Genomic DNA, 22,476 nt, shown 5'->3' on the forward strand with positions numbered 1-22,476 from the left:
CAACCAGCTGAGATAATAGTGGATGGTTACAAGACGAAGGATCTTAGAGGCTCCTCAATTATGCAGTGTCCTCCCCCAGACCTATTTTAATGTCTTTTCAGTGCCAAGCCGCCCCCTTTTTTGGTTTTTCCAAGCTTTTTAATTCTACTGCCTTTTAAAGCTGTCATTACTACTTGTTACAGTTTTAGTTCCATTTTTCATGGTTAAATCTGCTTTTGTATTATACTGTAAACCACTCTGTGATCCTCAGAAGAAGGGCAGTATATACATTTAATAATAATAATAATAATAATTGTTCTTAGATTTTTGTGGTGGTCCCCCCCCTTAATATTTTTCTCCTTTTGTACAATGCTCATAGTGTATTTACTATTGGGCATCTTAGCAAATTTGGCAACATTAAATAAATAGCGATGATGGTGCCACTTTGCATGATTGTGAAGCTGGAAAGTGCTTCCTGCCTCAAACGTTTCATGACAGCAGTTGCCCCCTCCGGTCTCCTTTGACCTTCCCCACATCGTCCACCCAAGCACAGGTCCTCCTAAGCCATCTTACCATTTCACTGGTTTTGTGTCTTTTTTTTTATTCCATTCCTGAAGTTTTATGCTGACTGTGTGTAGAACTTCTGTTTGACCCTTCAAACGCATTTCCAGCCCACTGGAGACACACTTTAATTTTGAAGCAGTGCTTATTCAAAAAGAAAATTCTGGTAGCAACGACATGAAGAGCTCTGGATGACGGGCGGGGTGCGTATGTGTGTGCACGTTGTGGGGAGCTTTTAGATCAATGTTAGTCCCTTGAGTGCCTCTGACTTTTTGCACTGAAGATGGTGCCAATACTGTGATTCTCTTATTGTTGTTATTCTGGAGAAGTTTAATAGCTGTTCTACTGTCGTCTTGCTTCACTTTTGCTAAATTATGCTGGAGTAGCTTCAACCTTCATGATTTCAGTAATGATTTCAGTGTTGTCTGGGTACAGAATGACTGCTGGGTGTGCCTGTGTCTGCCCTAACTGTTTTTCAGCTTTAGGACATCTGCCTTATAGCGAGTCAGATCACTGGTTCCACCTAGTCTTCATATTGACTTCACCAGGGGTAGCTATTGTGGTGCCCTCCGAATGCTGTTGAACTCCAGCTCTCGTCAGCCTCAGGTTGCATTTTTATAGAATGGACTTTTAGCAACTGGTAGCACTGGGACTTTGAGCACACCTCAATTTAGCAAGGGATGCCCCCCATTTGCCTTCAGGGCCGGCCAGTCCATGAATGCAGACTAAGCAACCACCTGGGCTGTCTCCATTTGAAGTGTGCCTTCACCAGCTATGTATATGTCTTAGAAAGAGCCACACCTTTGGATCAGGGTAAGACATGCAGAGACATCTCTGGGCTGAGTGATGTCCCCTGCATACCAGCAGACACTGTCAAAAGCCTTCTGGCCAACCAGAAGCAACAGATACAGGAACACCACTATGAGAAACTGGCATACTGATAGTATTAGCAACTGAATGTGTTATTTTATGTTGTTAATTATTACCTGCTCTTCGCCCCAAGGTCCAAGTACAGGTTACAACAATTTAAGATACAACATTAACATAGTTTAATTCAAACCACAATCACAAAAGTAGCGGGGGCTAAAAATATACATTTCAGCGTATGTAAAGGCAAAAATGGATGGGATGGGCAAAATCTTAATAAAACTTAGGCAGCAGAAAAAAACACCCCTAAAAACAAATGATAAACCCAGGCCAGTCTTGCTTCTTTGCATATTCTATCATATTGCCTATTATATCGCTAGAGCTATATAAAATAATGGACACGATCCTGCAAAAGTTAAACACTCATGAGCCCTACTAATTTCAGTAAGAAAGAATTCACCACATACTTAATTTTCTTACAGAAGTGTGTGTATTTTAATTACAAAAGTGACAATGTGGAAGCATGTTTTTTCTGCAGTGGCTCCAGTCCTTTAGAACATCACTGTACAAGAGGCCTCCATAGATGTGTTCTAGATACTAATTGAAAACTTTATTTATTCAGGCATTTCTCAATTTTTAATTTTTTAATTTCACTGCTCAGTAAGTTGTTTCACAATTTTTATTGTGGTTTTTCGCTGTATGCTGCATGCATTCTGCATGTTTTTGTATATTTAGCTTTGTGATTTTACTTTTTTTTACAAAGTACTTAGAGATTTCTATATGTTGTGTATAAATTTATTAAATAAATAGGTAATAAACTAAATTGGAAGACATCTTTGAAAGTACCAGTATTGTTAGTTTAACTTGCAAGATGACCAATGTAAATCCTTCTCCTAACTGTGGTGGTTCTACTTCTGTTCAGAATGCCAAAAGGTGTAGAAGTAAATGATGCCCCAAGGAAGCAAGATCAGCAGCTGTACAAGTGCTGAAACTTCTCAGTTTTCGGCTTATTTTCTTTTTAAGAAGCTGGAAATTATGCTAAACAGGCCCTAGGGCAAAACATATATTATACTGCCTGGCCTTGTTTTGCTTGAGGTCTGGTGAGAGGGAGAAATGCCATCTGAAAAACCAGGAGATGCTGATGAAGAATACGAGGCAACAGCTCTTCAGGGCAGGGCAGAGATTGACTGACAAAATTGCTAAAAATATGAAAGGGAGCTGCCTCGCTGCAAAGATAAAATTTACAAGTGGCTCAAGAAGTTACGGTAACTGACATGCCGATGCTTTTTTTTAAAGGTCGGTTCACATGTAACATTATAACTGCTCTGGGCTGGTGTAGAACATAATGAGCCAGCCATGGAAAAACACAGTCCCTCCTCTTCTGCAGAGAAACTTCTCAGTTTATGGAAATTTTGGGACAGGTTTCAACTGCGTCTAATGCTGCTTACGTTCCCAGCTTGATGAGAGTTTTGAAAACAAGGGTTGACATTAGTTAGGAAATGTTTCTGTATTAAAAAGGGAATCCTGGTTCGTCTTAGCCACGGGGAGATACAATTCTGGTTCAGATACGAGTGAGCTGTAGTTTAGCACTAAGTGAATGAGCCTGCTTGGGTTCAAGCATTTCCACATCCCCTCTGTTTGAAAATATTTGCTTCCTTGTTTAATCATGGGTTTTTATACATTCCAAATGCAGAAAAACGGTGTTTAGTTTAAACTATGGTTTACTGAAATGTCCAAGATCAAACCGTGGTTTTTGATCCTTGTTTGTTTCAGTAAGCTATAGTTTAAACTGCCCTGGTGCGCTCTGAGGTAGGGAATTCTTGACCATGGTTTAGCATTATATCTGAACTGCTCCCAAAGTGTGACCCTACAACATTTTCTTGGTCTTTGGGGTTTTACATTTTCACTAGCCCGCATAGATGCCATCACTTGTGAGTGTAGCACACATACGTGTTGCTCAATTGCACAAGTTGGAGTTGAAAATGTGATATACTTGAACTGACCCAAAGTAAAAGGGTGTACCACTTCCTTCAAATTATAGAAACACTTCTCTCAAAAACTCATCAGCATCTGTTGAATGTAGGCAAACTCTTCCCTACACCCCGCCTCCTCCGAAGCCTTCCCAGCAATCTTCTCTGGGCAAAGAATCCATTTCCAAACAGTTTAATAAAACATATATATATATTTATACTGCCTCACGTTGTGAAAACTATTATTCCCCTGGATGGAAAAGTGACTATCTGTGAACGTTAATGGCTTCTTTCTATGGCTTCTATTCTTAAGCACGACTCACTCTCTGCTTTTCTCAGCACCAAAGTGCTATTGTTTCTTCTGGCTAACTCTTCTCTTAAGGTTGGAGTTCCTGCGAGGCATGAGAGCAATATATTTTATTTAGTTTTATTTATTAGCGGCATTTCAGTAGCACTCTCTGTCATAGCAAGAGTGTAAGGCCCTATGTAGCGTCCTTTCAATCGTCGCATTGTGTTCTCTGTATATACAAAAGTGCACATCTTGTTGGTTCAAAATAAAACTGAGGCAAATGGCCAGGTGTACTTAAAGGGCTCGGGGCACAGATTTGCATAAATGTATCAAGTTCTGCTGGGCATATCAAGATGGCGGGGGGGGCTGAGGTCTCCCCAGTGTTACACTTTGAAGCAATGCCCAGCTGCCCTGTAAGTTCCACACACCCACCCAAGTTAAAAAAAGAATGAAAGGGACAGGAGATACCAAATATTTTTCACACAAAACATCCTGCTATCAGGAATTGTGGGGCATGAAGATCCAGCAAGAGTTAAGCAACTGTATCACTATGTTCTCCAGATGAGAGGGCCTCCTGCAGATACTCTCTCCTCCTGGTCCATTCCACACATTGAATCAGGCTTTTAGTGTTGTGGCACCAGCCCCTTAGAATCCCCTTCTGTTAAATAATAGACAGACTGCTGAATATCCTTTTTCTTTCAACAAGCTTTTAAAAGTACAAATCTGGAGCTGTATTTGAATTGTTTTTAGATGTTTTTATTGTTTTGCCACGTGTGTTTGCCACCCCTGGGAGGAGGGGCGGAATATAAAATAAATAGGGATAACCTGCAGTATGAACCTTAGGAGTCAAAAAGTGTTGTTGTTGATGATGTTGTTGTTGTTCTAGACTATTCTAAGCTGAAGGTTGTGCCCACGGAGGTCATCCCTGGTGCTCATGGGGTCTCCTTTGCCCGCTGAAAGAGACATTCTGTTGTAGCAAATAGAATAGATTGTGACCTGTGCTTGGTTGTGGTGTGTGTGCATATGCGGTGCCTACGGCAATATCTGTAGTTTGCAAATGGGTCCAAAAGGGTTTGCAATCTCTGTTCTGAGCATATAAACGGAGCGTAAATTGGACAGGACTAATGGGAGCTGTAGTTTAGCAAAACCCGGTGGGCTCTCGGTTGGGGAACTCTGCGCTAGGCTTTTCCCAGTAGACTTTGCTAGTGATCTGGCAACACACTGATGAGTTTAGCTCACTCTGTGGATATCTTCACTTTAGTGCCACACCCTCCTTCCCAATTCATGTCTGTTTTTGTTGGTATCATCATCATCATCATCATCATCATCATCATCATCATTATTTCTTACATTTCTGTAACAGCCTTCATCCGAGGATCACAGAACAGTTTACAGTATGAAAACACAAAATTACATAACAAAGTAACAAACAAAAGAATGTTTGTCAGTTACAATACATAGCCTTGTGTAGAGGAATTTTTTTTAATGTTGCCTGAAATGTTTGCCTGGGTATGTTTGTGCAGCAGGTGCAGGCTCTATGTTTGAGAGGCAGCCGTCGCTTAGAAGTCCAAAGCTATGGAGGGGCCAGAAGTGGCTTTGATTGCAGACCCTCTAGGGGGTGAAAAGTGAAAGATGCTCATTGCATTTCTCAGTCATCCGCAAACTGGGAAATAATAATGGCTTTTCAAGATTTTTTAGGGTTTTTCCCTCAAGGCATCCAGGCAAAGCTGTTCTAGTGCTGGTTTTGCCAACAGTGAACAGGAATCTATGACTTCCATTTTAAAAGGCAAAGAACCTGCTCATTCAGTGAGCAAATGTCTGAGTGCATCAGAAGTAGGTAGGTTTCAAACAAGTAACATACATCAGTCAAGCTGTTTGTCTCTTTTGACACCCCCCCCCTTCAAGTAGACTTTCCCCTCAAACCATCATTCCTTCCTGGCTAGGGATTGTAGGCAACCCAAGTTCTACTCAGAGTAGACACATGGAAACTAATGAACCTAAGTTAGTTGTTGTCATTAATTTCAGTGGGTTTCCTCTGAGTATTACTTTTGATACAACCATAAGTTAATTCAAGCAATCAGCTTAACTAATTCACAGCCCATTGCAATGCAAGTCTACTCAGAGTTGAGTCCCTCTGTGGTCAAGAGGCAAATGTGCAGAGCATGGCAGCCTTAGTATCCTCTACACCTAACAAGGAGCTCAGGGGGCAACACTTGGCTCTTAGAGATTAAGTGCTTCGTGTCCCACCACCTGAGATATAGTTGGTGAGCACGAGGGGCAACACCTCTTTTGTGGCGGCTTCCACACTATAGCACACTGCCAAATGCCTTAGTTTAAAACGTGTCTGTTGGGTATGAATTTTAATTACCACTCCACGTTAAATAAGTCGACATCTGTTTTATGCCCTGTGTGGTCTTGTGTTAAATTTGTTTTTTATTTATTTATTATAAGATTCCCTAGTTGCCTTTCCCCATAAGATCCCAGGGTTACAACGATACAGTGGTACCTCAGGTTACATACGCTTCAGGTTAAGAACTTTGCTTCAGGATAAGAACAGAAATTGTGCTCCAGCGGCGCAGCGGCAGCAGGAGGCCCCATTAGCTAAAGTGGTGCTTCAGGTTAAGAACAGTTTCAGGTTAAGTACGGACCTCCAGAACGAATTAAGTACTTAACCCGAGGTACCACTGTATAGGCGTTTTTAAACCAGGTTAAGTAATTTAAATGAGAAGCCAATACAATTTGAATGTATTGCTTTTATAGAGAAAGAGAAGGGTTGCTGGGAAACAGCTCACTGCCACTGTCTCCCAGATAAATGCACCTGGTGCCACCAGCAGCCGCAATGAGCGCCACATGGGAGTTACCATATTGGTGCAGGATTAAAATGTGGGCCCCACAGTCATACTTGTTGGCCTGACGGGAGTGACTGACTTCATCTGGGGCTTGTGAAGGCAAGTGGGTTCGCTCTAGAAAAGAAGAACTTCCTGACAGTAAGAGCTGTTCGACAGTGGAATTTGCTGCCAAGGAGTGTGGTGGAGTCTCCTTCTTTGGAGGTCTTTAAGCAGAGGCTTGACAACCATATGTCAGGAGTGCTCTGATGGTGTTTCCTGCTTGGCAGGGGGTTGGACTCGATGGCCCTTGTGGTCTCTTCCAACTCTATGATTCTATGATCTAGGTAAAAGGAGCAAATGGGCTGGTTATTCTCTGTTACTTCTGCGTTTAAGTTTTTGAAATTCAATATTACTGTTGTTATCTTGCCCTCTGTGGACATCTTCATTTTGAATACAAATGTTTTACACACATCCTTCCCCCTTTCATTCCACTTGCCACTTCAGAGTGCAAGCCGTATGACCCCTTTACTTCTTCCTTAATAAGCATTAAAGGGAACATGTGTTCATGGATAGCTGTGGGTCCTGCCTAGATTTGCTGAACCAGGCTGTTAGGTCCAAGTGAACTTTGGCACTTAAAGGGTTCTCGAGAGTTCAGCCTGAGGTTGCTGGTTAGGAAATAAGGTTAAGAGATAAGGGATGCTGTGGGTATCTGCTCTGGGAATTCCTGCAGGTTCCACAGGGAGCAGTTTTGCACTGCTTGAGGCAAAACTCTTAAAAGAAGTGAGTGAAACTACAGGGCAATAAGTCAGGCATGGCTCAAGAATGAATAGAGTGAGCATAATAGCCATTGTAATTCAACAGATTTGTGTGTGTGGACGAGTATATTGCTGTGCATGCAAAATAACTGCCACTCAGTAGCCACAGAAGACAATTGTATTTACTGTTTGTACAGTTTAGATATTTTGATGGGCCCAAGCAGGAATAGATAATAGAACAAATAAAACACGGGTCTTCATGGATGCTGTGCTGTCCCACATACTGGACAGCACATGCTTTATATACGAAAGGCTCCAGGTTCCATCCTTGGCAACTCCAGGGAGGAGAGATCCCTGTCTGAATCTCACTGCCAGTCAGTGGAGACCAGCCTTTGCTAGCCTGGTGCCTTCCAGGTGTTTTGGCTGCAACTTCCATAAGCCCCACCTGTTATAATAAGTGCTATGGGGAAATGATGCTGAGCTAGGATATGGGGAAGTGGGGGAACCAAAGTCAGGGAACTCTCCTATCTTTCAGCCTAATGTACCTGATGGGATTGTTTTAATGTTAAAATTGGATATCTGCCCCCTCCCCTTTGTGGAATATTTTCTGAATAAATATCCAGCTTGTCTCACCACCTCAGGCCAGACCTGGAACAACCCAGGAGCTGTACAGCGAGGACATCAGAAGTCCCTTTGCAGGGTGGTAAAATATGGGAATATATTTTCAGTTTGTTTTGTTTATTTGACAGAATGTATATCCCACTTTATCATAAAAACCTCTTAAGTGCTTTATGTAAAGTATGAAATATACTTTGAAATTATTATAAATATAGGATATACATTGAAATATATACAGAGTCAGAAATTAATAATCTATTGACCAATTTCTCCAAATAGAAATAAAATAAGCAGTGAAAAATATAAATATAAAGTAAAATACATATTAAATTAGACGTCAATGTTACAAATATGTGCAGTCTTGCCTATATTTTTTTTAATGATTGATTCCCCCCGCACCTGGTAACTTCTGTATGTCTTTGCAATGATAATTGTGCCATATGACTGTGTGTCCATACATACTTTCTGTTTAGAGAACTCTGATGTTTCAAAATCCCAAAGCTGTTAAGTTTCATTTTCTTTCAGTGGGCTGCTTAAACAAGTTTGCAAGAAAGAGAGACAGAAAGAAACGTATATGAAATGAATTTATAGTTCTTTTCTGTGTACATCGTATTTTACCCATGTGCATATATCATTTTGATTTTGAAAGAAGCAGGAGAATTGGTAGGCATAGTTCTTATACTTTCATTTTTTGGGGTCATCTGTTCAGATGTTAGATAAACTGAAAGATCGCTGGCTGCACACTGGCTTATGGGAAAAGCTTGAACTGATTAAGACAGTCATCGTGGAACCTAAAGGAGGCAACAAAGCTGACTTTGATGAGCTGCTGCAAGTATACTACGATGCCATAAAATTTAAAGAAGGGAAAGGTAAGTGGCCCAAGTAAAAAATGTAGAAGCTTGAAAACTTGTCTGCTGAGGCTGCAGCAAGACTGTAGGGTGCATGACCAGCTTCTGCTAAAGCTGCCAGCCCTGTGTCAAGTTCCACCACATCAGAAACATCTCGTGCAACTTACCCTGTCTCCTGACCTCACAATGTTGTGGGTTTCTTTGTCCTTTCTCGATAACATTGCCTGCCTCCGCTGGGGGTAATTTCATAATGTAGTAAGGTCAAGGGACACAGGTAAGTTGTTCTGCACGCTATATGGCAGGTGGCAGAAACTAGACCCATGTCTTCCGTTTTCAGCAGCAGCCTTGTGTTCTTTGCTATGTGTAGGTCTGCCTTTGTTGCTGTGTATTGGGAGAGAAGAGGAGTCAAAAGGTTGGGCCAGTGTTACCGCAGGAAATGACAAAAAGCCAGTTAGTAGGTTCAAAAGCTATTTTTTCATGAAATGTACCAGGTCACAAAGGGACGCAGGTGGCGCTGTGGGTTAAACCACAGAGCCTAGGACTTGCCAATCAGAAGGTTGGCGGTTCGAATCCCCGCAACGGGGTGAGCTCCCGTTGCTCGGTCCCTGCTCCTGCCAAGCTAGCAGTTCAAAAGCACGTCAAAGTGCAAGTAGATAAATAGGTACTGCTCCAGCGGGAAGGTAAATGGCGTTTCTGTGCACTGCTCTGGTTCGCCAGAAGCGGCTTAGTCATGCTGGCCACATGACCCGGAAGCTGTGCGCCGGCTCCCTCGGCCAGTAAAGCGAGATGAGCGCCACAACCCCAGAGTCCGTGACTGGACCTAATGGTCAGGGGTCCCTTTACCTTTACCAGGTCACAAAGAACTTTGTACAGGAGCACTGTTCATCGGGGATATATTGGAAATTTGAAAAGAAACTGCAATAATAATAATAATTTGTTGTTGTTTAGTCGTTTAGTCGTGTCCGACTCTTCGTGACCCCATGGACCAGAGCACGCCAGGCACTTCTGTCTTCCACTGCCTCCCGCAGTTTGGTCAGACTCATGTTTGTAGCTTCGAGAACACTGTCCAACCATCTCGTCCTCTGTCGTCCCCTTCTTCTTGTGCCCTCAATCTTTCCCAACATCAGAGTCTTTTCCAGGGAGTCTTCTCTTCTCATGAGGTGGCCAAAGTATTGGAGCCTCAGCTTCACGATCTGTCCTTCCAGTGAGCACTCAGGGCTAATTTCCTTAAGAATGGATGTGTTTGATCTTCTTGCAGTCCATGGGACTCTCAAGAGTCTCCTCCAGCACCATAGTTCAAAAGCATCAATTCTTCGGCGATCAGCCTTCTTGATGGTCCAGCTCTCACTTCCATACATCACTACTGGGAAAACCATGGCTTTAACTATACGGACCTTTGTTGGCAAGGTGATGTCTCTGCTTTTTAAGATGCTGTCTAGGTTTGCCATCGCCTTTCTCCCAAGGAGCAGGCGTCTTTTAATTTCGTGACTGCTCTTGCCATCTGCAGTAATCAGGGAGCCCAAGAAAGTAAAATCTCTCACTGCCTCCATTTCTTCCCCTTCTATTTGCCAGGAGGTGATGGGCCCAGTGGCCATGATCTTCGTTTTTTTGATGTTGAGCTTCAGACCATATTTTGCGCTCTCCTCTTTCACCCTCATTAAAAGGTTCTTTAATTCCTCCTCACTTTCTGCCATCAAGGTTGTGTCATCTGCATATCTGAGGTTGTTGATATTTCTTCCGGCGATCTTAATTCCGGCTTGGGATTCATCCAGCCCAGCCTTTCGCATGATGAATTCTGCATATAAGTTAAATAAGCAGGGAGACAATATACAGCCTTGCCGTACTCCTTTCCCAATTTTGAACCAATCAGTTGTTCCATATCCAGTTCTAACTGTAGCTTCTTGTCCCACATAGAGATTTCTCAGGAGACAGATGAGGTGATCAGGCACTCCCATTTCTTTAAGAACTTGCCATAGTTTGCTGTGTTCGACACAGTCAAAGGCTTTTGCATAGTCAATGAAGCAGAAGTAGATGTCTTTCTGGAACTCTCTAGCTTTCTCCATAATCCAGCGCATGTTTGCAATTTGGTCTCTAGTTCCTCTGCCTCTTCTAAATCCAGCTTGCACTTCTGGGAGTTCTCGGTCCACATACTGCTTAAGCCTGCCTTGTAGAATTTTAAGCATAACCTTGCTAGCGTGTGAAATGAGTGCAATTGTGCGGTAGTTGGAGCATTCTTTGGCACTGCCCTTCTTTGGGATTGGGATGTAGACTGATCTTCTCCAATCCTCTAGCCACTGCTGAGTTTTCCAAATTTGCTGGCATATTGAGTGTAGCACCTTAACAGCATCATCTTTTAAAATTTTAAATAGTTCAGCTGGAATATCATCACTTCCACTGGCCTTGTTATTAGCAGTGCTTTCTAAGGCCCATTTGACTTCACTCTCCAGGATGTCTGGCTCAAGGTCAGCAACCACACTAACAGGGGTATACGAGACATCCATTTCTTTCTGGTATAGTTCCTCTGTGTATTCTTGCCACCTCTTCTTGATGTCTTCTGCTTCTGTTAGGTCCTTTCCACTTTTGTCTTTTATTATGGTAATCTTTGTACGAAATGTTCCCTTCATATCTCCAATTTTCTTGAACAGATCTCTGGTTCTTCCCATTCTATTGTTTTCCTCTATTTCTTTGCATTGCTCATTTAAGAAGGCCTTCTTGTCTCTCCTTGCTATTTTTTGGAAATCTGCATTCAATTTCCTGTATCTTTCACTATCTCCCTCGCATTTTGCTTGCCTTCTCTCCCCCGCTATTTGTAAGGCCTCATTGGACAGCCACTTTGCTTTCTTGCATTTCCTTTTCATTGGAATGGTTTTAGTTGCTGCCTCCTGTATAATGTTACGCGCCTCCATCCATAGTTCTTCAGGCACTCTGTCCACCAAATCTAAATCCTTAAACCTGTTCCTCACTTCCACTGTGTATTCATAAGGGATTTGACTTAGATTGTATCTTACCGGCCCAGTGGATTTTCCTACTTTCTTCAGTTTAAGCTTGAATTTTGCTATAAGAAGCTGATGATCTGAGCCACAGTAAGCTCCAGGTCTTGTTTTTGCAGACTGTATAGAGCTTCTCCATCTTTGGCTGCAGAGAATATAATCAATCTGATTTCGATGCTGCCCATCTGGTGATGTCCATGTGTAGAGTCGGCTCTTGTGTTGTTGGAAAAGAGTGTTTGTGATGACCAGCTTGTTCTCTTGGCAGAACTCTATTAACCTTTGCCCTGCTTCGTTTTGAACTCCAAGGCCAAACTTGCCAGTTGTTCCTTTTACCTCTTGACTCCCTACTTTAGCATTCCAATCCCCTATAATGAGAAGAACATCCTTCTTTGGTGTCATTTCTATAAGGTGTTGTAAGTCTTCATAGAATTGGTCAATTTCAGTTTCTTCAGCACCAGTGGTTGGTGCATAAACTTGGATTACTGTGATGTTAAAAGGTCTGCCTTGGATTTGTATCGAGATCATTCTATCATTTTTGAGATTGCATCCCAGTACAGCTTTCGCCACTCTTTTGTTGACTATGATGGCCACTCCATTTCTTTTACGGGATTCTTGCCCACAGTAGTAGATATGATGGTCATCCAAACTGAATTCACCCATTCCCGTCCATTTTAGTTCACTGATGCCCAGGATGTCAATATTTATTCTTGCCATCTCATTTTTGACCACATCCAACTTACCAAGGTTCATGGTTGTTACATTCCAGGTTCCTATGCAGTATTTTTCTTTACAGCATTGGACTTTCCTTTCGCTTCCAGGCATATCCGCAACTGAGCGTCCTTTCGGCTTTGGCCCAGCCGCTTCATCAGCTCTGAATCTACTTGTACTTGTCCTCCGCTCTTCCTCAGTAGCATGTTGGACGCCTTCCGACCTGAGGGGCTCATCTTCCAGCGTCATAACTTTTATATGCCTGTTGTCTTTGTCCATGGAGTTTTCTTGGCAGGGATACTGGAGTGGCTTGCTGGTTCCTGCTCCAGGTGGATCACGTTTGGTCAAAACTCTCCACTATGACCTGTCCATCTTGGGTGGCCCTGCACGGCATAGCTCATAGTTTCTCTGAGTTATTCAAGCCCCTTCGCCACGGCAAGGCAGTGATCTATGAAGGGGATAATAATAATAATAATAGAATATTATTTGTTGAAAAATCATTCATGTCATTGTGCACATTTCATGTAAGTGATGAAAAAATGCATGAATTGGCTAAGAAAAGTATTGGAAATACTCTGAGGTTGGTGGATTCTCACTAAATCCTTCCTTAGGGACAAACTCCAGAGGTTGTAGCGAGAGAGAGTTCTGCAGTAGCCCAAAGACTTAACATGTATAGGGTGCTATTGGTCCCTGCCTGTGCACAAAGGCGATGATGCCCTGGGTCAGCTTGCTGAGCCAAACTCAGTGAACTGCGGTCCGCTGTCTGGCTTTTGTTATATGCTGGAGAACCGGTTTTTACCCTGGCCTTTGACACCTCAGAGATATACGGTTGTAGGACCCATCCAGTTATTTAAACTGATTTAAATACTGTATTTTTGCATTGCCTTAACCCACTACAACCTGGGGTCTTATGGTTAAAAGTGGGTAAGAATTCTGACAAATAAATGGATAATGAGGAAGGAGACTGATAGTGTCCACATTGTGGCACTTGCTTTCACTGGCAAGAGCCAACTTCATCAGGTGTACAGGGGAACAGCAGGAAGTGGTCTTTCCAAGTACAAGTCACTTAGCCTAAATGACATCTTTTCATATAATTTCAGTTTTTCACAATTCAAAATAAGCATTTTGATATCCAGTGACTTCTCTACTTTTATTTCCATGGTTCATTTTATATATCTTCCATTCCTGCATATTTTACTATAACCATTCAAGTCAGTTTTCCATTTTTACACCATTCAAACATTAATTAGCCACCCAGAGTGGCTGGGGAAACCCAGCCAGATGGGCAGGGTGTGTGTGTGTGTGTGTGTGTGTGTGTGTGTGTGTATGTGTGTAAATAAATATTATTAATTACACTGTTGAATTTATCTTAATGCTGCCAGCATTTTCAGTTGTGTTCAATTATTTTCCATATATTCAATAAATGTTTTCCACTCTTCTTTAAATATATGTTCTTATTGCTTTCTTACTCCATGTGTTAAACCTGCAAGTTCTGCATATTCTAATATCTTAAACTGTCAATCCTCTTTGTCTGGGACCTTGCTCATTTTCCATCGCTTAGCCAAAATTATGAATGATATGATCCATAACTTAAATTCTTTATCATTCTCATTTAAGATGGGGCACTTCTTATTGCTGTCTGCAGAGGCAAAGTCAGTGAAGGCTTGGATTTCTCTGATGACAATGCCCGTGCCGTTGTAACCATAGGAATTCCGTTTCCAAACGTGAAGGACCTTCAGGTAGGAAACTTGACACTGTCAAAATCACGTAAGTGGCATCATGTCCAGTCTCAGTATTTTATTACCCACCCGTGTATAACTGCACACTTGGCCTCTTTCCAAAAGATTGTGTTTTTATGTACTCATTTGGTTTAGAATCTTGGTTGACCTTCATCTGAATGTGTCCTGCTGTTAGAGCTCTGCTGTCACCTGCTAGCTGTAGCAAAGTGCTTGTTGCTTGAAGGCCTGCAAAAAATAAATAAAGGCCTGGCTCAAGGGTGAGGGCACTTGTGGCATCCATATATTGTTGGACTCCTCTACCATCAGCCCCAGCCAGTGAGGCCAAAGGTCAAGGGTGATGGGAATTGTAGCCAGGGGTCTGCAACCTTTAAGACAAAAGAGCCACTTGGACCCGTTTCCGAAGAAAAAAAAACTCGGAGCCGCAAAACCATTGCGACATTTAAAACAAATATATCTCCAGAGCCGCGATCTGACAGCGGGCGGGAAGGTGACGTCGGGACGGTGCTTGACTAACGCACGCACCGCCCCCATGCGACGTCACAGCCAGTACAGCGCCCGCCACAGTGGGGAGTGTCGGGGCGCACAATGCGCCTCCTCCCCTCGCTAGTATCCGCCCCGGAGCCGCGGCAAAGGTGTAAAAGAGCCACATGCGGCTCCGGAGCCGCGAGTTGCTGACCCCTGCTCTAGACCATTCAATACAGAGGCTTCCTATTTATTGCTTGCTTTTCATGGTGATTGATGTTGCACACCCCTTTCTTTGCTATAATAAGTTCCACGCTCAGATTCAGGAGGCTTCTTGCTCAGCTTTCTGACAAGTACTAACAAAAGAAAACCTTTAGGAACGCCCTCCCATCAGATGTCAAAGAAATAAACATCTATATGACGTTTAGAAGACATCTGAAGGCAGCCCTGTTTAGGGAAGTTTTTAATGACTGATTTTTTATTGTATTTTTAACCTTCTGTTTGAAGCTGCCCAGAGTGGCTGGGGAAACCCAGCCAGATGGGCAGGGTAGAAATCATAAATTATTATTATTATTATTATTATTATTATTATTATTATTATTATTATGGTGATGTGCTTACCTAGCTATTTGCTATTATTGGGTCCAGTGACATGCTTGTCTAGTTGCTGGTATTATTATTATTACTATTATTATTGCTACTGCTGCTGCTGTTGCATTTATTTCCCACTTTTCTCTAAGCTCAGGTTCTTCCTGCTTTCCATTTTATGTTCACAACAACCTTGTGAGGTAGGTTAAGCGACAAGATAGTGGCTCACCCAAGCTCACTAAATAAGCTTAATGACTGAGTGGGGTCCTCTTCCAAGATTCTTAACCACTACACCACAGTCCCCTGAAGTCATAACCAGACAGAGGAATTTCACTGCTACCATATTGGCCCTATCCAGACATGTATTTTAATCTGTAATTTTTCCTTAGAGTGTATACGTTTATATTGATTCTGTTAATTTTAGGGGTTTATCAGCTTGTTTTTAATGTTGCTCTTTATTGACAATTGTAATGTATATTTGGTTAGTCATACCTCATGTTGCGTCCACTTCAGGTTGTGTGTTTTCGTCTTGCATTCGCGGCAACCCGGAAATACTGAAATGGGTTACTTCCGGGATTCACTGCTCACGCATGCTCAGAAGCGCTAAATCGCGTTTTGCACATGCGCAGAAGTGCCAAATCGCACCGTGCGCCTGCGCAGACGTGGCGCTTGGAGTTGCGGACTTTTCACGTTACGGATGGTCCTCTGGAATGGATCCCGTCCGTAACACGAGGTACCACTGTATTTGTAAACCCATTTAATCAAAGTTAAGTCATTTACAAATTTTGCTAAGTAAATTAAATATCTTAAGTTAGGCGGCAAGAGCTATTACCAGGGTGGTTATAGATGCTAGAAATGTTGCCGTTTTCCCTAGATTATGTAAAGTTAGGTATTGCTAAGCAAGGTTTGGCAAAAAAAAAAAAAAAAAAAAAAGCCACTTCATTTGGAAACATTGCTCAGTTTTTACCAAAGTTTGCACAAAACCTGAATTGTATTAAGAATGATAATATATAACTAAGTGGAAACAGAAGACAATGGAAGATCACTACCACACTCTCATTTGAGCTTGTGGAATGATTTATTGAACTGAGCCAATACAGACATTTGGGACATTAACATCTACTCTTGTAGGAGGTTGTGATGACCAATATGTTGTGTGTTCTTTGTTGCTTGTGTAGTTCTGTTTACCTAAAAACGAATAATTTTTTTTTAAAAAAAAGGAATGGCAATATGTATATGCAGTGAGAAATCTCAGGACACCTTGAGACATCTCCAGGAAGAAGTATTGCAATTTGGGTCAGGTTGACCCCGTTTGTGATCTGAGTGCTGGGAGGGACATGTGATGATAGCCTTACATCAGCAAGTCAATTCACAAAAGCCATTATGGTGGTTTGCAGTGGCGTAGCGTGGGGGGTGCCAGGGGTGCCGGCCGCACCGGGCGCAACTTCTGGGGGGGCGCGCTTGCTGCCTCCGGAATCGCCCAGAGCCCCATGGCAGCGGCTCTCAGCGCTCGCTGCGGAAGGCGCGCCAGGCAGCCCCTCCTCACCGACGGGCAGCGTTCGCCTGCGGGGCTCGGCCAGCGCGCAGGGCTGGCCGCATGGAGTTGCCGGGGAGCCGCCGCCGCCTGCCATGCCGCCCTGGCTGCTTCAGCCGCGTCCGACAGCCGGCTCGAGGCTCCTTCCGGCCAGGTCTCCCGATGGGGTGCTGCGGGCGGAGGCTTCGGCACCAAGCGCCACGCCGCCCACCCGCCCCGACGGGGCCCGCCCACCCGCGCCGGAGGCTGGCCAACCCACTGGCCCCAGAGGCGCCCCCTCCCCGTGCCAGAAAGAAGCCGCGTCAGGGCTAGCCGGGCCGGGGAGGGAGACCGAGAAGGCTGCGCCGCAACGCCCAAAGACGCGCGTCTTGGCGCAAAGGGGCCCACGGCACCCAGACGCGGAAGGGACCCTCTCCCCCTGACCCGCCACTGAACTGCAATTCCCAGCTCCCTTGGCAAATCCCAGTGCCCAATCCCCATGCTTTATTTGAGGCAGGGGTCCTTTAATTGCAAAAACAACACCACGGAGGGCAGTAGTCACTACGAAATTTGCCCCAGAGTAGAGCCGTCAGTATTAATGACCATGGTTAGGGGTTAGGGGGCGCAAATTACTTGCCTTGCCCCGGGTTAGGGGGCGCAAATTACTTGCCTTGCCCCGGGTGCTGACTACCCACGCTACGCCGCTGGTGGTTTGTCCCCAGAAGAAGAAGAAAACCATCAAGACCTCTTTTACCTTCATCCAGTAGGTGATATTGAAGAGCACCACATTTATTCCCCACTCCCTCTAGCATTCTGTGCTGAGTTTCGCCCCTGGTCAGCTTGGCCCTTGGCTGCAAAGGTGTTTTGAGCATTCGTCTGCCAGCTGTCTTTGGGGCCATGTCAACATAGCAGTGTAAGCCAGCAGCCTTTTCTTGTGTCTAGAGTGAAAGCAATGCTCTCTCTATTGAATTCCTGCCACTTGGAACTGAAGTAATTGAAGTCTTTCCTGAGACTGGGGCTGAGGGTGAGCAACGGGGAAGATTAAGTACTTCTGAAGAAGAGGGACTTGACTTGACTGGGGAAACTCTCTGACATAAAGCGGCCAGAGGCCATCTACCATTACTGCACATCTGCTGATGCACTTTGTAATAGAAAAACACACTGGCATGCAGAAGAGCTGGTCTGTGGTCCTTTGTTTATTATGATGATGAAAGATTTCTTAGTTTACAAAAACGTGTGCATTGTCTCTTTTTTCAAGTTTTCTACAGTTTCATTTGTTGTCAGATGTTAGCGTTGAATGCAATATTAGTTTGGGAAGAAAAGAGGGGGAGGGGGATGGTGGGGTGGTAATGCTTCTATTCTTTTAAAATAAATTTAACAAAATTAAAAAATTGTTCAGTAGCACCTTAGAGACCAACTAAGTTTGTTCTGGGTATAAGCTTTCGTGTCGGGTTTTGTATGGTTCTCTTACAATTTGCTTGTTGTATTTCCTGGGTGGTGAGAGAGGTTGAGGGTGGCCTGGGGTGTGGTTGGTTGTCTTTGGTTGGCTGTAGTGAGATTTGTTTATGTTTGTGAGTGTATGGGGTTGGATTTTTGGATCAGGTTAGCCAGATTGATTTGTATGCTGTCAGCAGATTCTTGTTGTTGTCTTGTTGGGCTATGTATGTGATAAAGGGGAACCATACTGGGCTGAAGGCGTCTTCTACTTGTCCCCGTGTCAGTTTCAGTTTGTTGGTTAGTTTTTCTAGTAAGACTGTTTCCCATACTATTTGATACCATTGGTCCATGATTACTCCTGATAGGTATCTCCAGTGTCTGGCTATGATTCTTTTGCCTGCTGAGAATAGGTGGGTTATGAGCTCTTTAAAATGTGAGTGGGCAATATTATCTTGGAAGATGTTCAGTAGGGCCAGTTCTGGTGCGACTTCTAATACTTGCTTAGTTATTTTCCATATTTCTTGTATGACTGATGTTCCAGAAGAGTTGGATTTGGGGACATTCCCACCACATGTGGAGGTATGTGCCTGTGGAGGTAAAGCCTCTCCATCATTTTGGCGAGACTCCTGGGCATATCAGCACTAGTTTCCGTGGTGTTAGGTACCATCTGTAAGTGAGTTTCAGGGTGAGAAATTCCCGGTATAAACCACAGAGCTCTCTCTTAAATAACTGTATCGGGAGCCCCTTTATGTGCCTTTATCATTTTAACTTTGTGATTGGAAGGTAATTAGAACATACTCTTGAATCTCATATTTACACATCCCACCAATAACCCTATTAAGATTTGTGCAAAATCACAGGACTTGAATGTGTGTCAGATCTTATTATTCATTTTGATTATTTTTAAAATTGTCAGCTGTTTAATTTAAATGTTGTTTTAATGAATTGATTTTCGTAATGGTGACACCTTTTGCATTCTTCTCTTGGTTATATTTGAGGAGAATCAACCAATCTCTGTCCCCCCCTGCTCCAGATATAGGGAGATTTTCTGCTGCAGAATTTGAGAGTTGCTATATTAGTCCTTAATGAAAGAGAAGCAGGGAGTTTGAAAAGCGGAGCCTTTGCACTTGCTTGTATATTATGAGAGTGAAAAATAATCACTGTAATCTTCAGAAGCTGGCTGTTACAGCAAAAATAAAGAGAGCGCTGTTAAGAGTCCAGCACAAAGCTCTGGTACTCTCAGTGGGGAGGGCTTTGGAGTAGCAGGAAAATGCATTTCTGAGCCAAAAAACGACTTCTTTGGCTGTGACCAGATTTCCTCTGCCCACCTCTGGGACTTCAATGTTGAGGTAGGAAAATGTGATTTTTGGAGCCAAGTGTGGCTTGGTGAGCCTGACTTGTAATTTACTACTCTTTCCTCAGGGACCTAAAAATAAGGAAAGTCTCCGTGAAATGTTGATAATGGGCAGCTCTGAAGTGCAGACCTCAGGCTAGTGTTCCCAAAGAGGATTTCTTCACTTCCACCTTTCCTAGATGACTCTTAAGAGACCATAATTCAGTAAGAGCCACTTTCAGTAGGAACGTTGCGTATGAGGCACTGGGTGTAGAAATAAACAAGCGAGGGTTTTTTTATTTGTGTGTGTGTATAAACTTAGAGATTCTTGGCTTCCTTTCAATTGATAAAAATATAGCTGTGATGTGGTTTACACATTCATATGTGTTTGTATCTATCTTGAAGTAAAGGCCACTGTGGTTCGAATGTTAACTTAGGAAGGTATCTAACAGCATAATTTGTGAACCATGATGGAGTACATCAATTCAGTTACACATTTCAGTGCTTCAGGATTGTGTTAATGAGGCGAAATATTTTTCAAGTTCACGACCCTGGCTTCTTCACTGCCCTGATGAGGAATCAATTGAATCGAGGTGGCTAATGCTTCTCACTGACAGAGGACGACTTTCGATTACCCATCAGGAATACCTATGTACCCGTGCCTGCCCTACTGCAGCTAGCAGAGAGAAAAGACCTTTTTTGTCATAGCCCCATCTGCACTAGACATTATGCCCTCTGAAATTAAGTGCATATTGGCTGCTTGCTAAAACGCAATAAACTGACTGACTGACATTACAGCCATGGAGTTGTCTTGGTGACTTTGGGCCAGTCGCTGTCTCTCAGCCTAACCTACCTCACAGGGTTGTTGTGGGGAATAAAATGAATTTGGAGCGGTGGATGGGAAACCCATGTGTGCTGCCTTAGGGTTTCTGGAGGAAAAGCAGGATATAGGTCTAGTAAAATAACATCTTTCATGGCCTTATATAAATATTTGGCCCTTATAATTGCTGTGGAATGCTGCCCTCTCAAAATGGGAATTGCGCAGTAATGCCACTGTATCATTCTAAGTTACAGTGCAGAAATATTTTAAAGGAAATTGCCAGTTAAGGGTGCTGGAGGCTACCTGTAGTTTTATACAGCCTTGTAAAGTGCCTTTGCCAGATGGCAGTAAAACCCGTAACACTGACGTTCAGATTAAGGGCTTGGGGTTGGCAGACCACTACTGGAGTGACATTTAATCTCCGTACCTTGGCACAAGTTTCAGAAAAGCTTTCGCATAAATATACCCTTCAGTGAAACCTTCTGACAAAGAGACAAACTTTTTCCTTTATACCTTCGGTAGTTTACTTTTCTGATCCAAGGAGGAGGCGGGAGGGGGGAATATTCCAAAGTGATTTTCTTGTGTTTAGCTTGTCCTTAGCAAGTAGCGCTGACCTTTAAGTTTTTACTTTACTGTCAAAGTATGTCGAAGGCTTTAAAAGTGAAGCTATCACCTTGGGGAATTGTAAGGATGACTGACACTTACCACTTCACCTTAGACGCAGTGGCACTGAGCGTATGCAGCCGCGTTGTACCTCAAGGGAAGCTGTTTGATTTTTTCTTCACTTCTGCTTCACTGGAAATGGATTGGATTTTCTCTTCAGAGGAGAGTTTTCGTTGCATTAGATTTTAATCAAGTCACTTGCTCGCAGTCCCTCAAAGCCTGCACAACTGTGATGAGTAGATGGGGCCCGGGGTGAATGTGCTACATGATTTGTCAAAGCCGTAGAACTTCAAGATCTCAGAGAGGCCGTGTGCCGTAGTTTGACAACACTAGAAAGCGTTTCCCTGGTTGCAATGTTATATAAGCCTCCCCTCTTTTCTTTGTCACTGGGATTAAGGACACAAAGGGGAAAGACCCAAGTCCAAGCTGTATTGTGTATCACAAAGAGAAAGCACCAATGTGGGGTAGTGGCTGGAGCAATTGTCTAGTAAGGACAGCCAACATGGTGCCCTCCAAATGTTGCTGGACTAAAAACCCCATTATCCCTGGCTTCTGGCCGTGCAGGCTGTGGCTGATGTAAGATGGAAACTAACAACATCTGAAGAGCACCACATTAGTTACCCATGCTCTAGAGTTTGGCATCCCCAAATTCGGCCTTCCAGATGTTTTGGGACTACAATTCCCATCATCCCTGACCACTGGTCCTGTTAGCTAGGGATGATGGGAGTTGTAGTCCCAAAACATCTGGAGGGCTGAGTTTGGGGATGCCTGCTCTAGAGAGACCTGGGTTCAAATTCCCAAATAGTTAAAATTCCCAAAAATTAAAATATGCAATTATAGGTATGGGAGAAGGCAGCTAAGAGCACCCCCGAAGTACATCTTAAATTCAATTGAGAGATCAGGAGTGGACTGCAAAATCATGTCCTTCCTACCCTTTCCATTTGCCTCTTGCTTCCACCATGGGATTTGTTCATGCCTGACTTAAGCAGAGTGAAGTGTTGCATCAATCAGTCATGGTTAACATGGTTCCTCCTTAACCAGGGTTTGCACTGAACAGCTTCAGCTCTTGTTTATGCAAGAGTGATACAGATATCGTGGTATGTGTGAAAGGGCCCTTATGACCTAAATGCAAACATTTAGCTTTCATTTGTGAGACTCTGGTCTTTTTTTATGTCTGCTTCGGCAGCTTGCTCTTGCAATAGTTCCAAGATAGCAGCCTCCCCTTCGTATTTTAGCCCCAGAAGACTAATAGAGACTTGAATGTTCAAATCTTAGCTTTTAGTGACTCCATCGAGGAGCCTGGATCTTTTGAAGTGTGCTCTTGTGACCGCCCAAGTCTTTATACATGCACTATTTATTCTTAATTCTCACAGATGTTACCCCTCCGTTTGAAGGTGGTGGGGATGTTAAAAGCTGCAGTGTTTAATGCTGCTCCCACTTGAAAAGATTTTTATTTATAAAAAGGCCGGGTGTGTGTGTGATGTTTCACTTCTCACACTAGCTGGCTT

The 22,476-nt window shown here is 43.3% G+C and overlaps 1 protein-coding gene and 1 long non-coding RNA gene across 15 annotated transcripts in view; one reads left to right on the forward strand and one right to left on the reverse strand.

The window, feature by feature from the left end:
- The window catches only part of BRIP1 (BRCA1 interacting DNA helicase 1), a 231,802-nt gene that overhangs the window by 74,225 nt on the left and 135,101 nt on the right, over positions 1-22,476 (forward strand). For all 14 annotated transcript variants that reach the window (XM_080982763.1, XM_080982770.1, XM_080982769.1 and 11 more), the window contains exons 15-16: positions 8,577-8,736; positions 14,031-14,152. In XM_080982763.1, coding sequence (XP_080838889.1) covers positions 8,577-8,736; positions 14,031-14,152 — 282 coding nt within the window. The remainder of the gene's footprint in view (positions 1-8,576; positions 8,737-14,030; positions 14,153-22,476) is intronic.
- On the reverse strand, positions 9,171-21,312 carry LOC308464185. Its single transcript, XR_013979929.1, has 2 exons — positions 21,011-21,312; positions 9,171-12,861 (listed from the first exon to the last, which is right to left on the reverse strand). It is a non-coding gene; the product is annotated as an uncharacterized lncRNA (long non-coding RNA).

Source organism: Podarcis pityusensis (genome assembly GCF_964106645.2).
Source record: "Podarcis pityusensis genome assembly, chromosome: 15".
Taxonomy (NCBI): Eukaryota; Metazoa; Chordata; class Lepidosauria; order Squamata; family Lacertidae; genus Podarcis; species Podarcis pityusensis.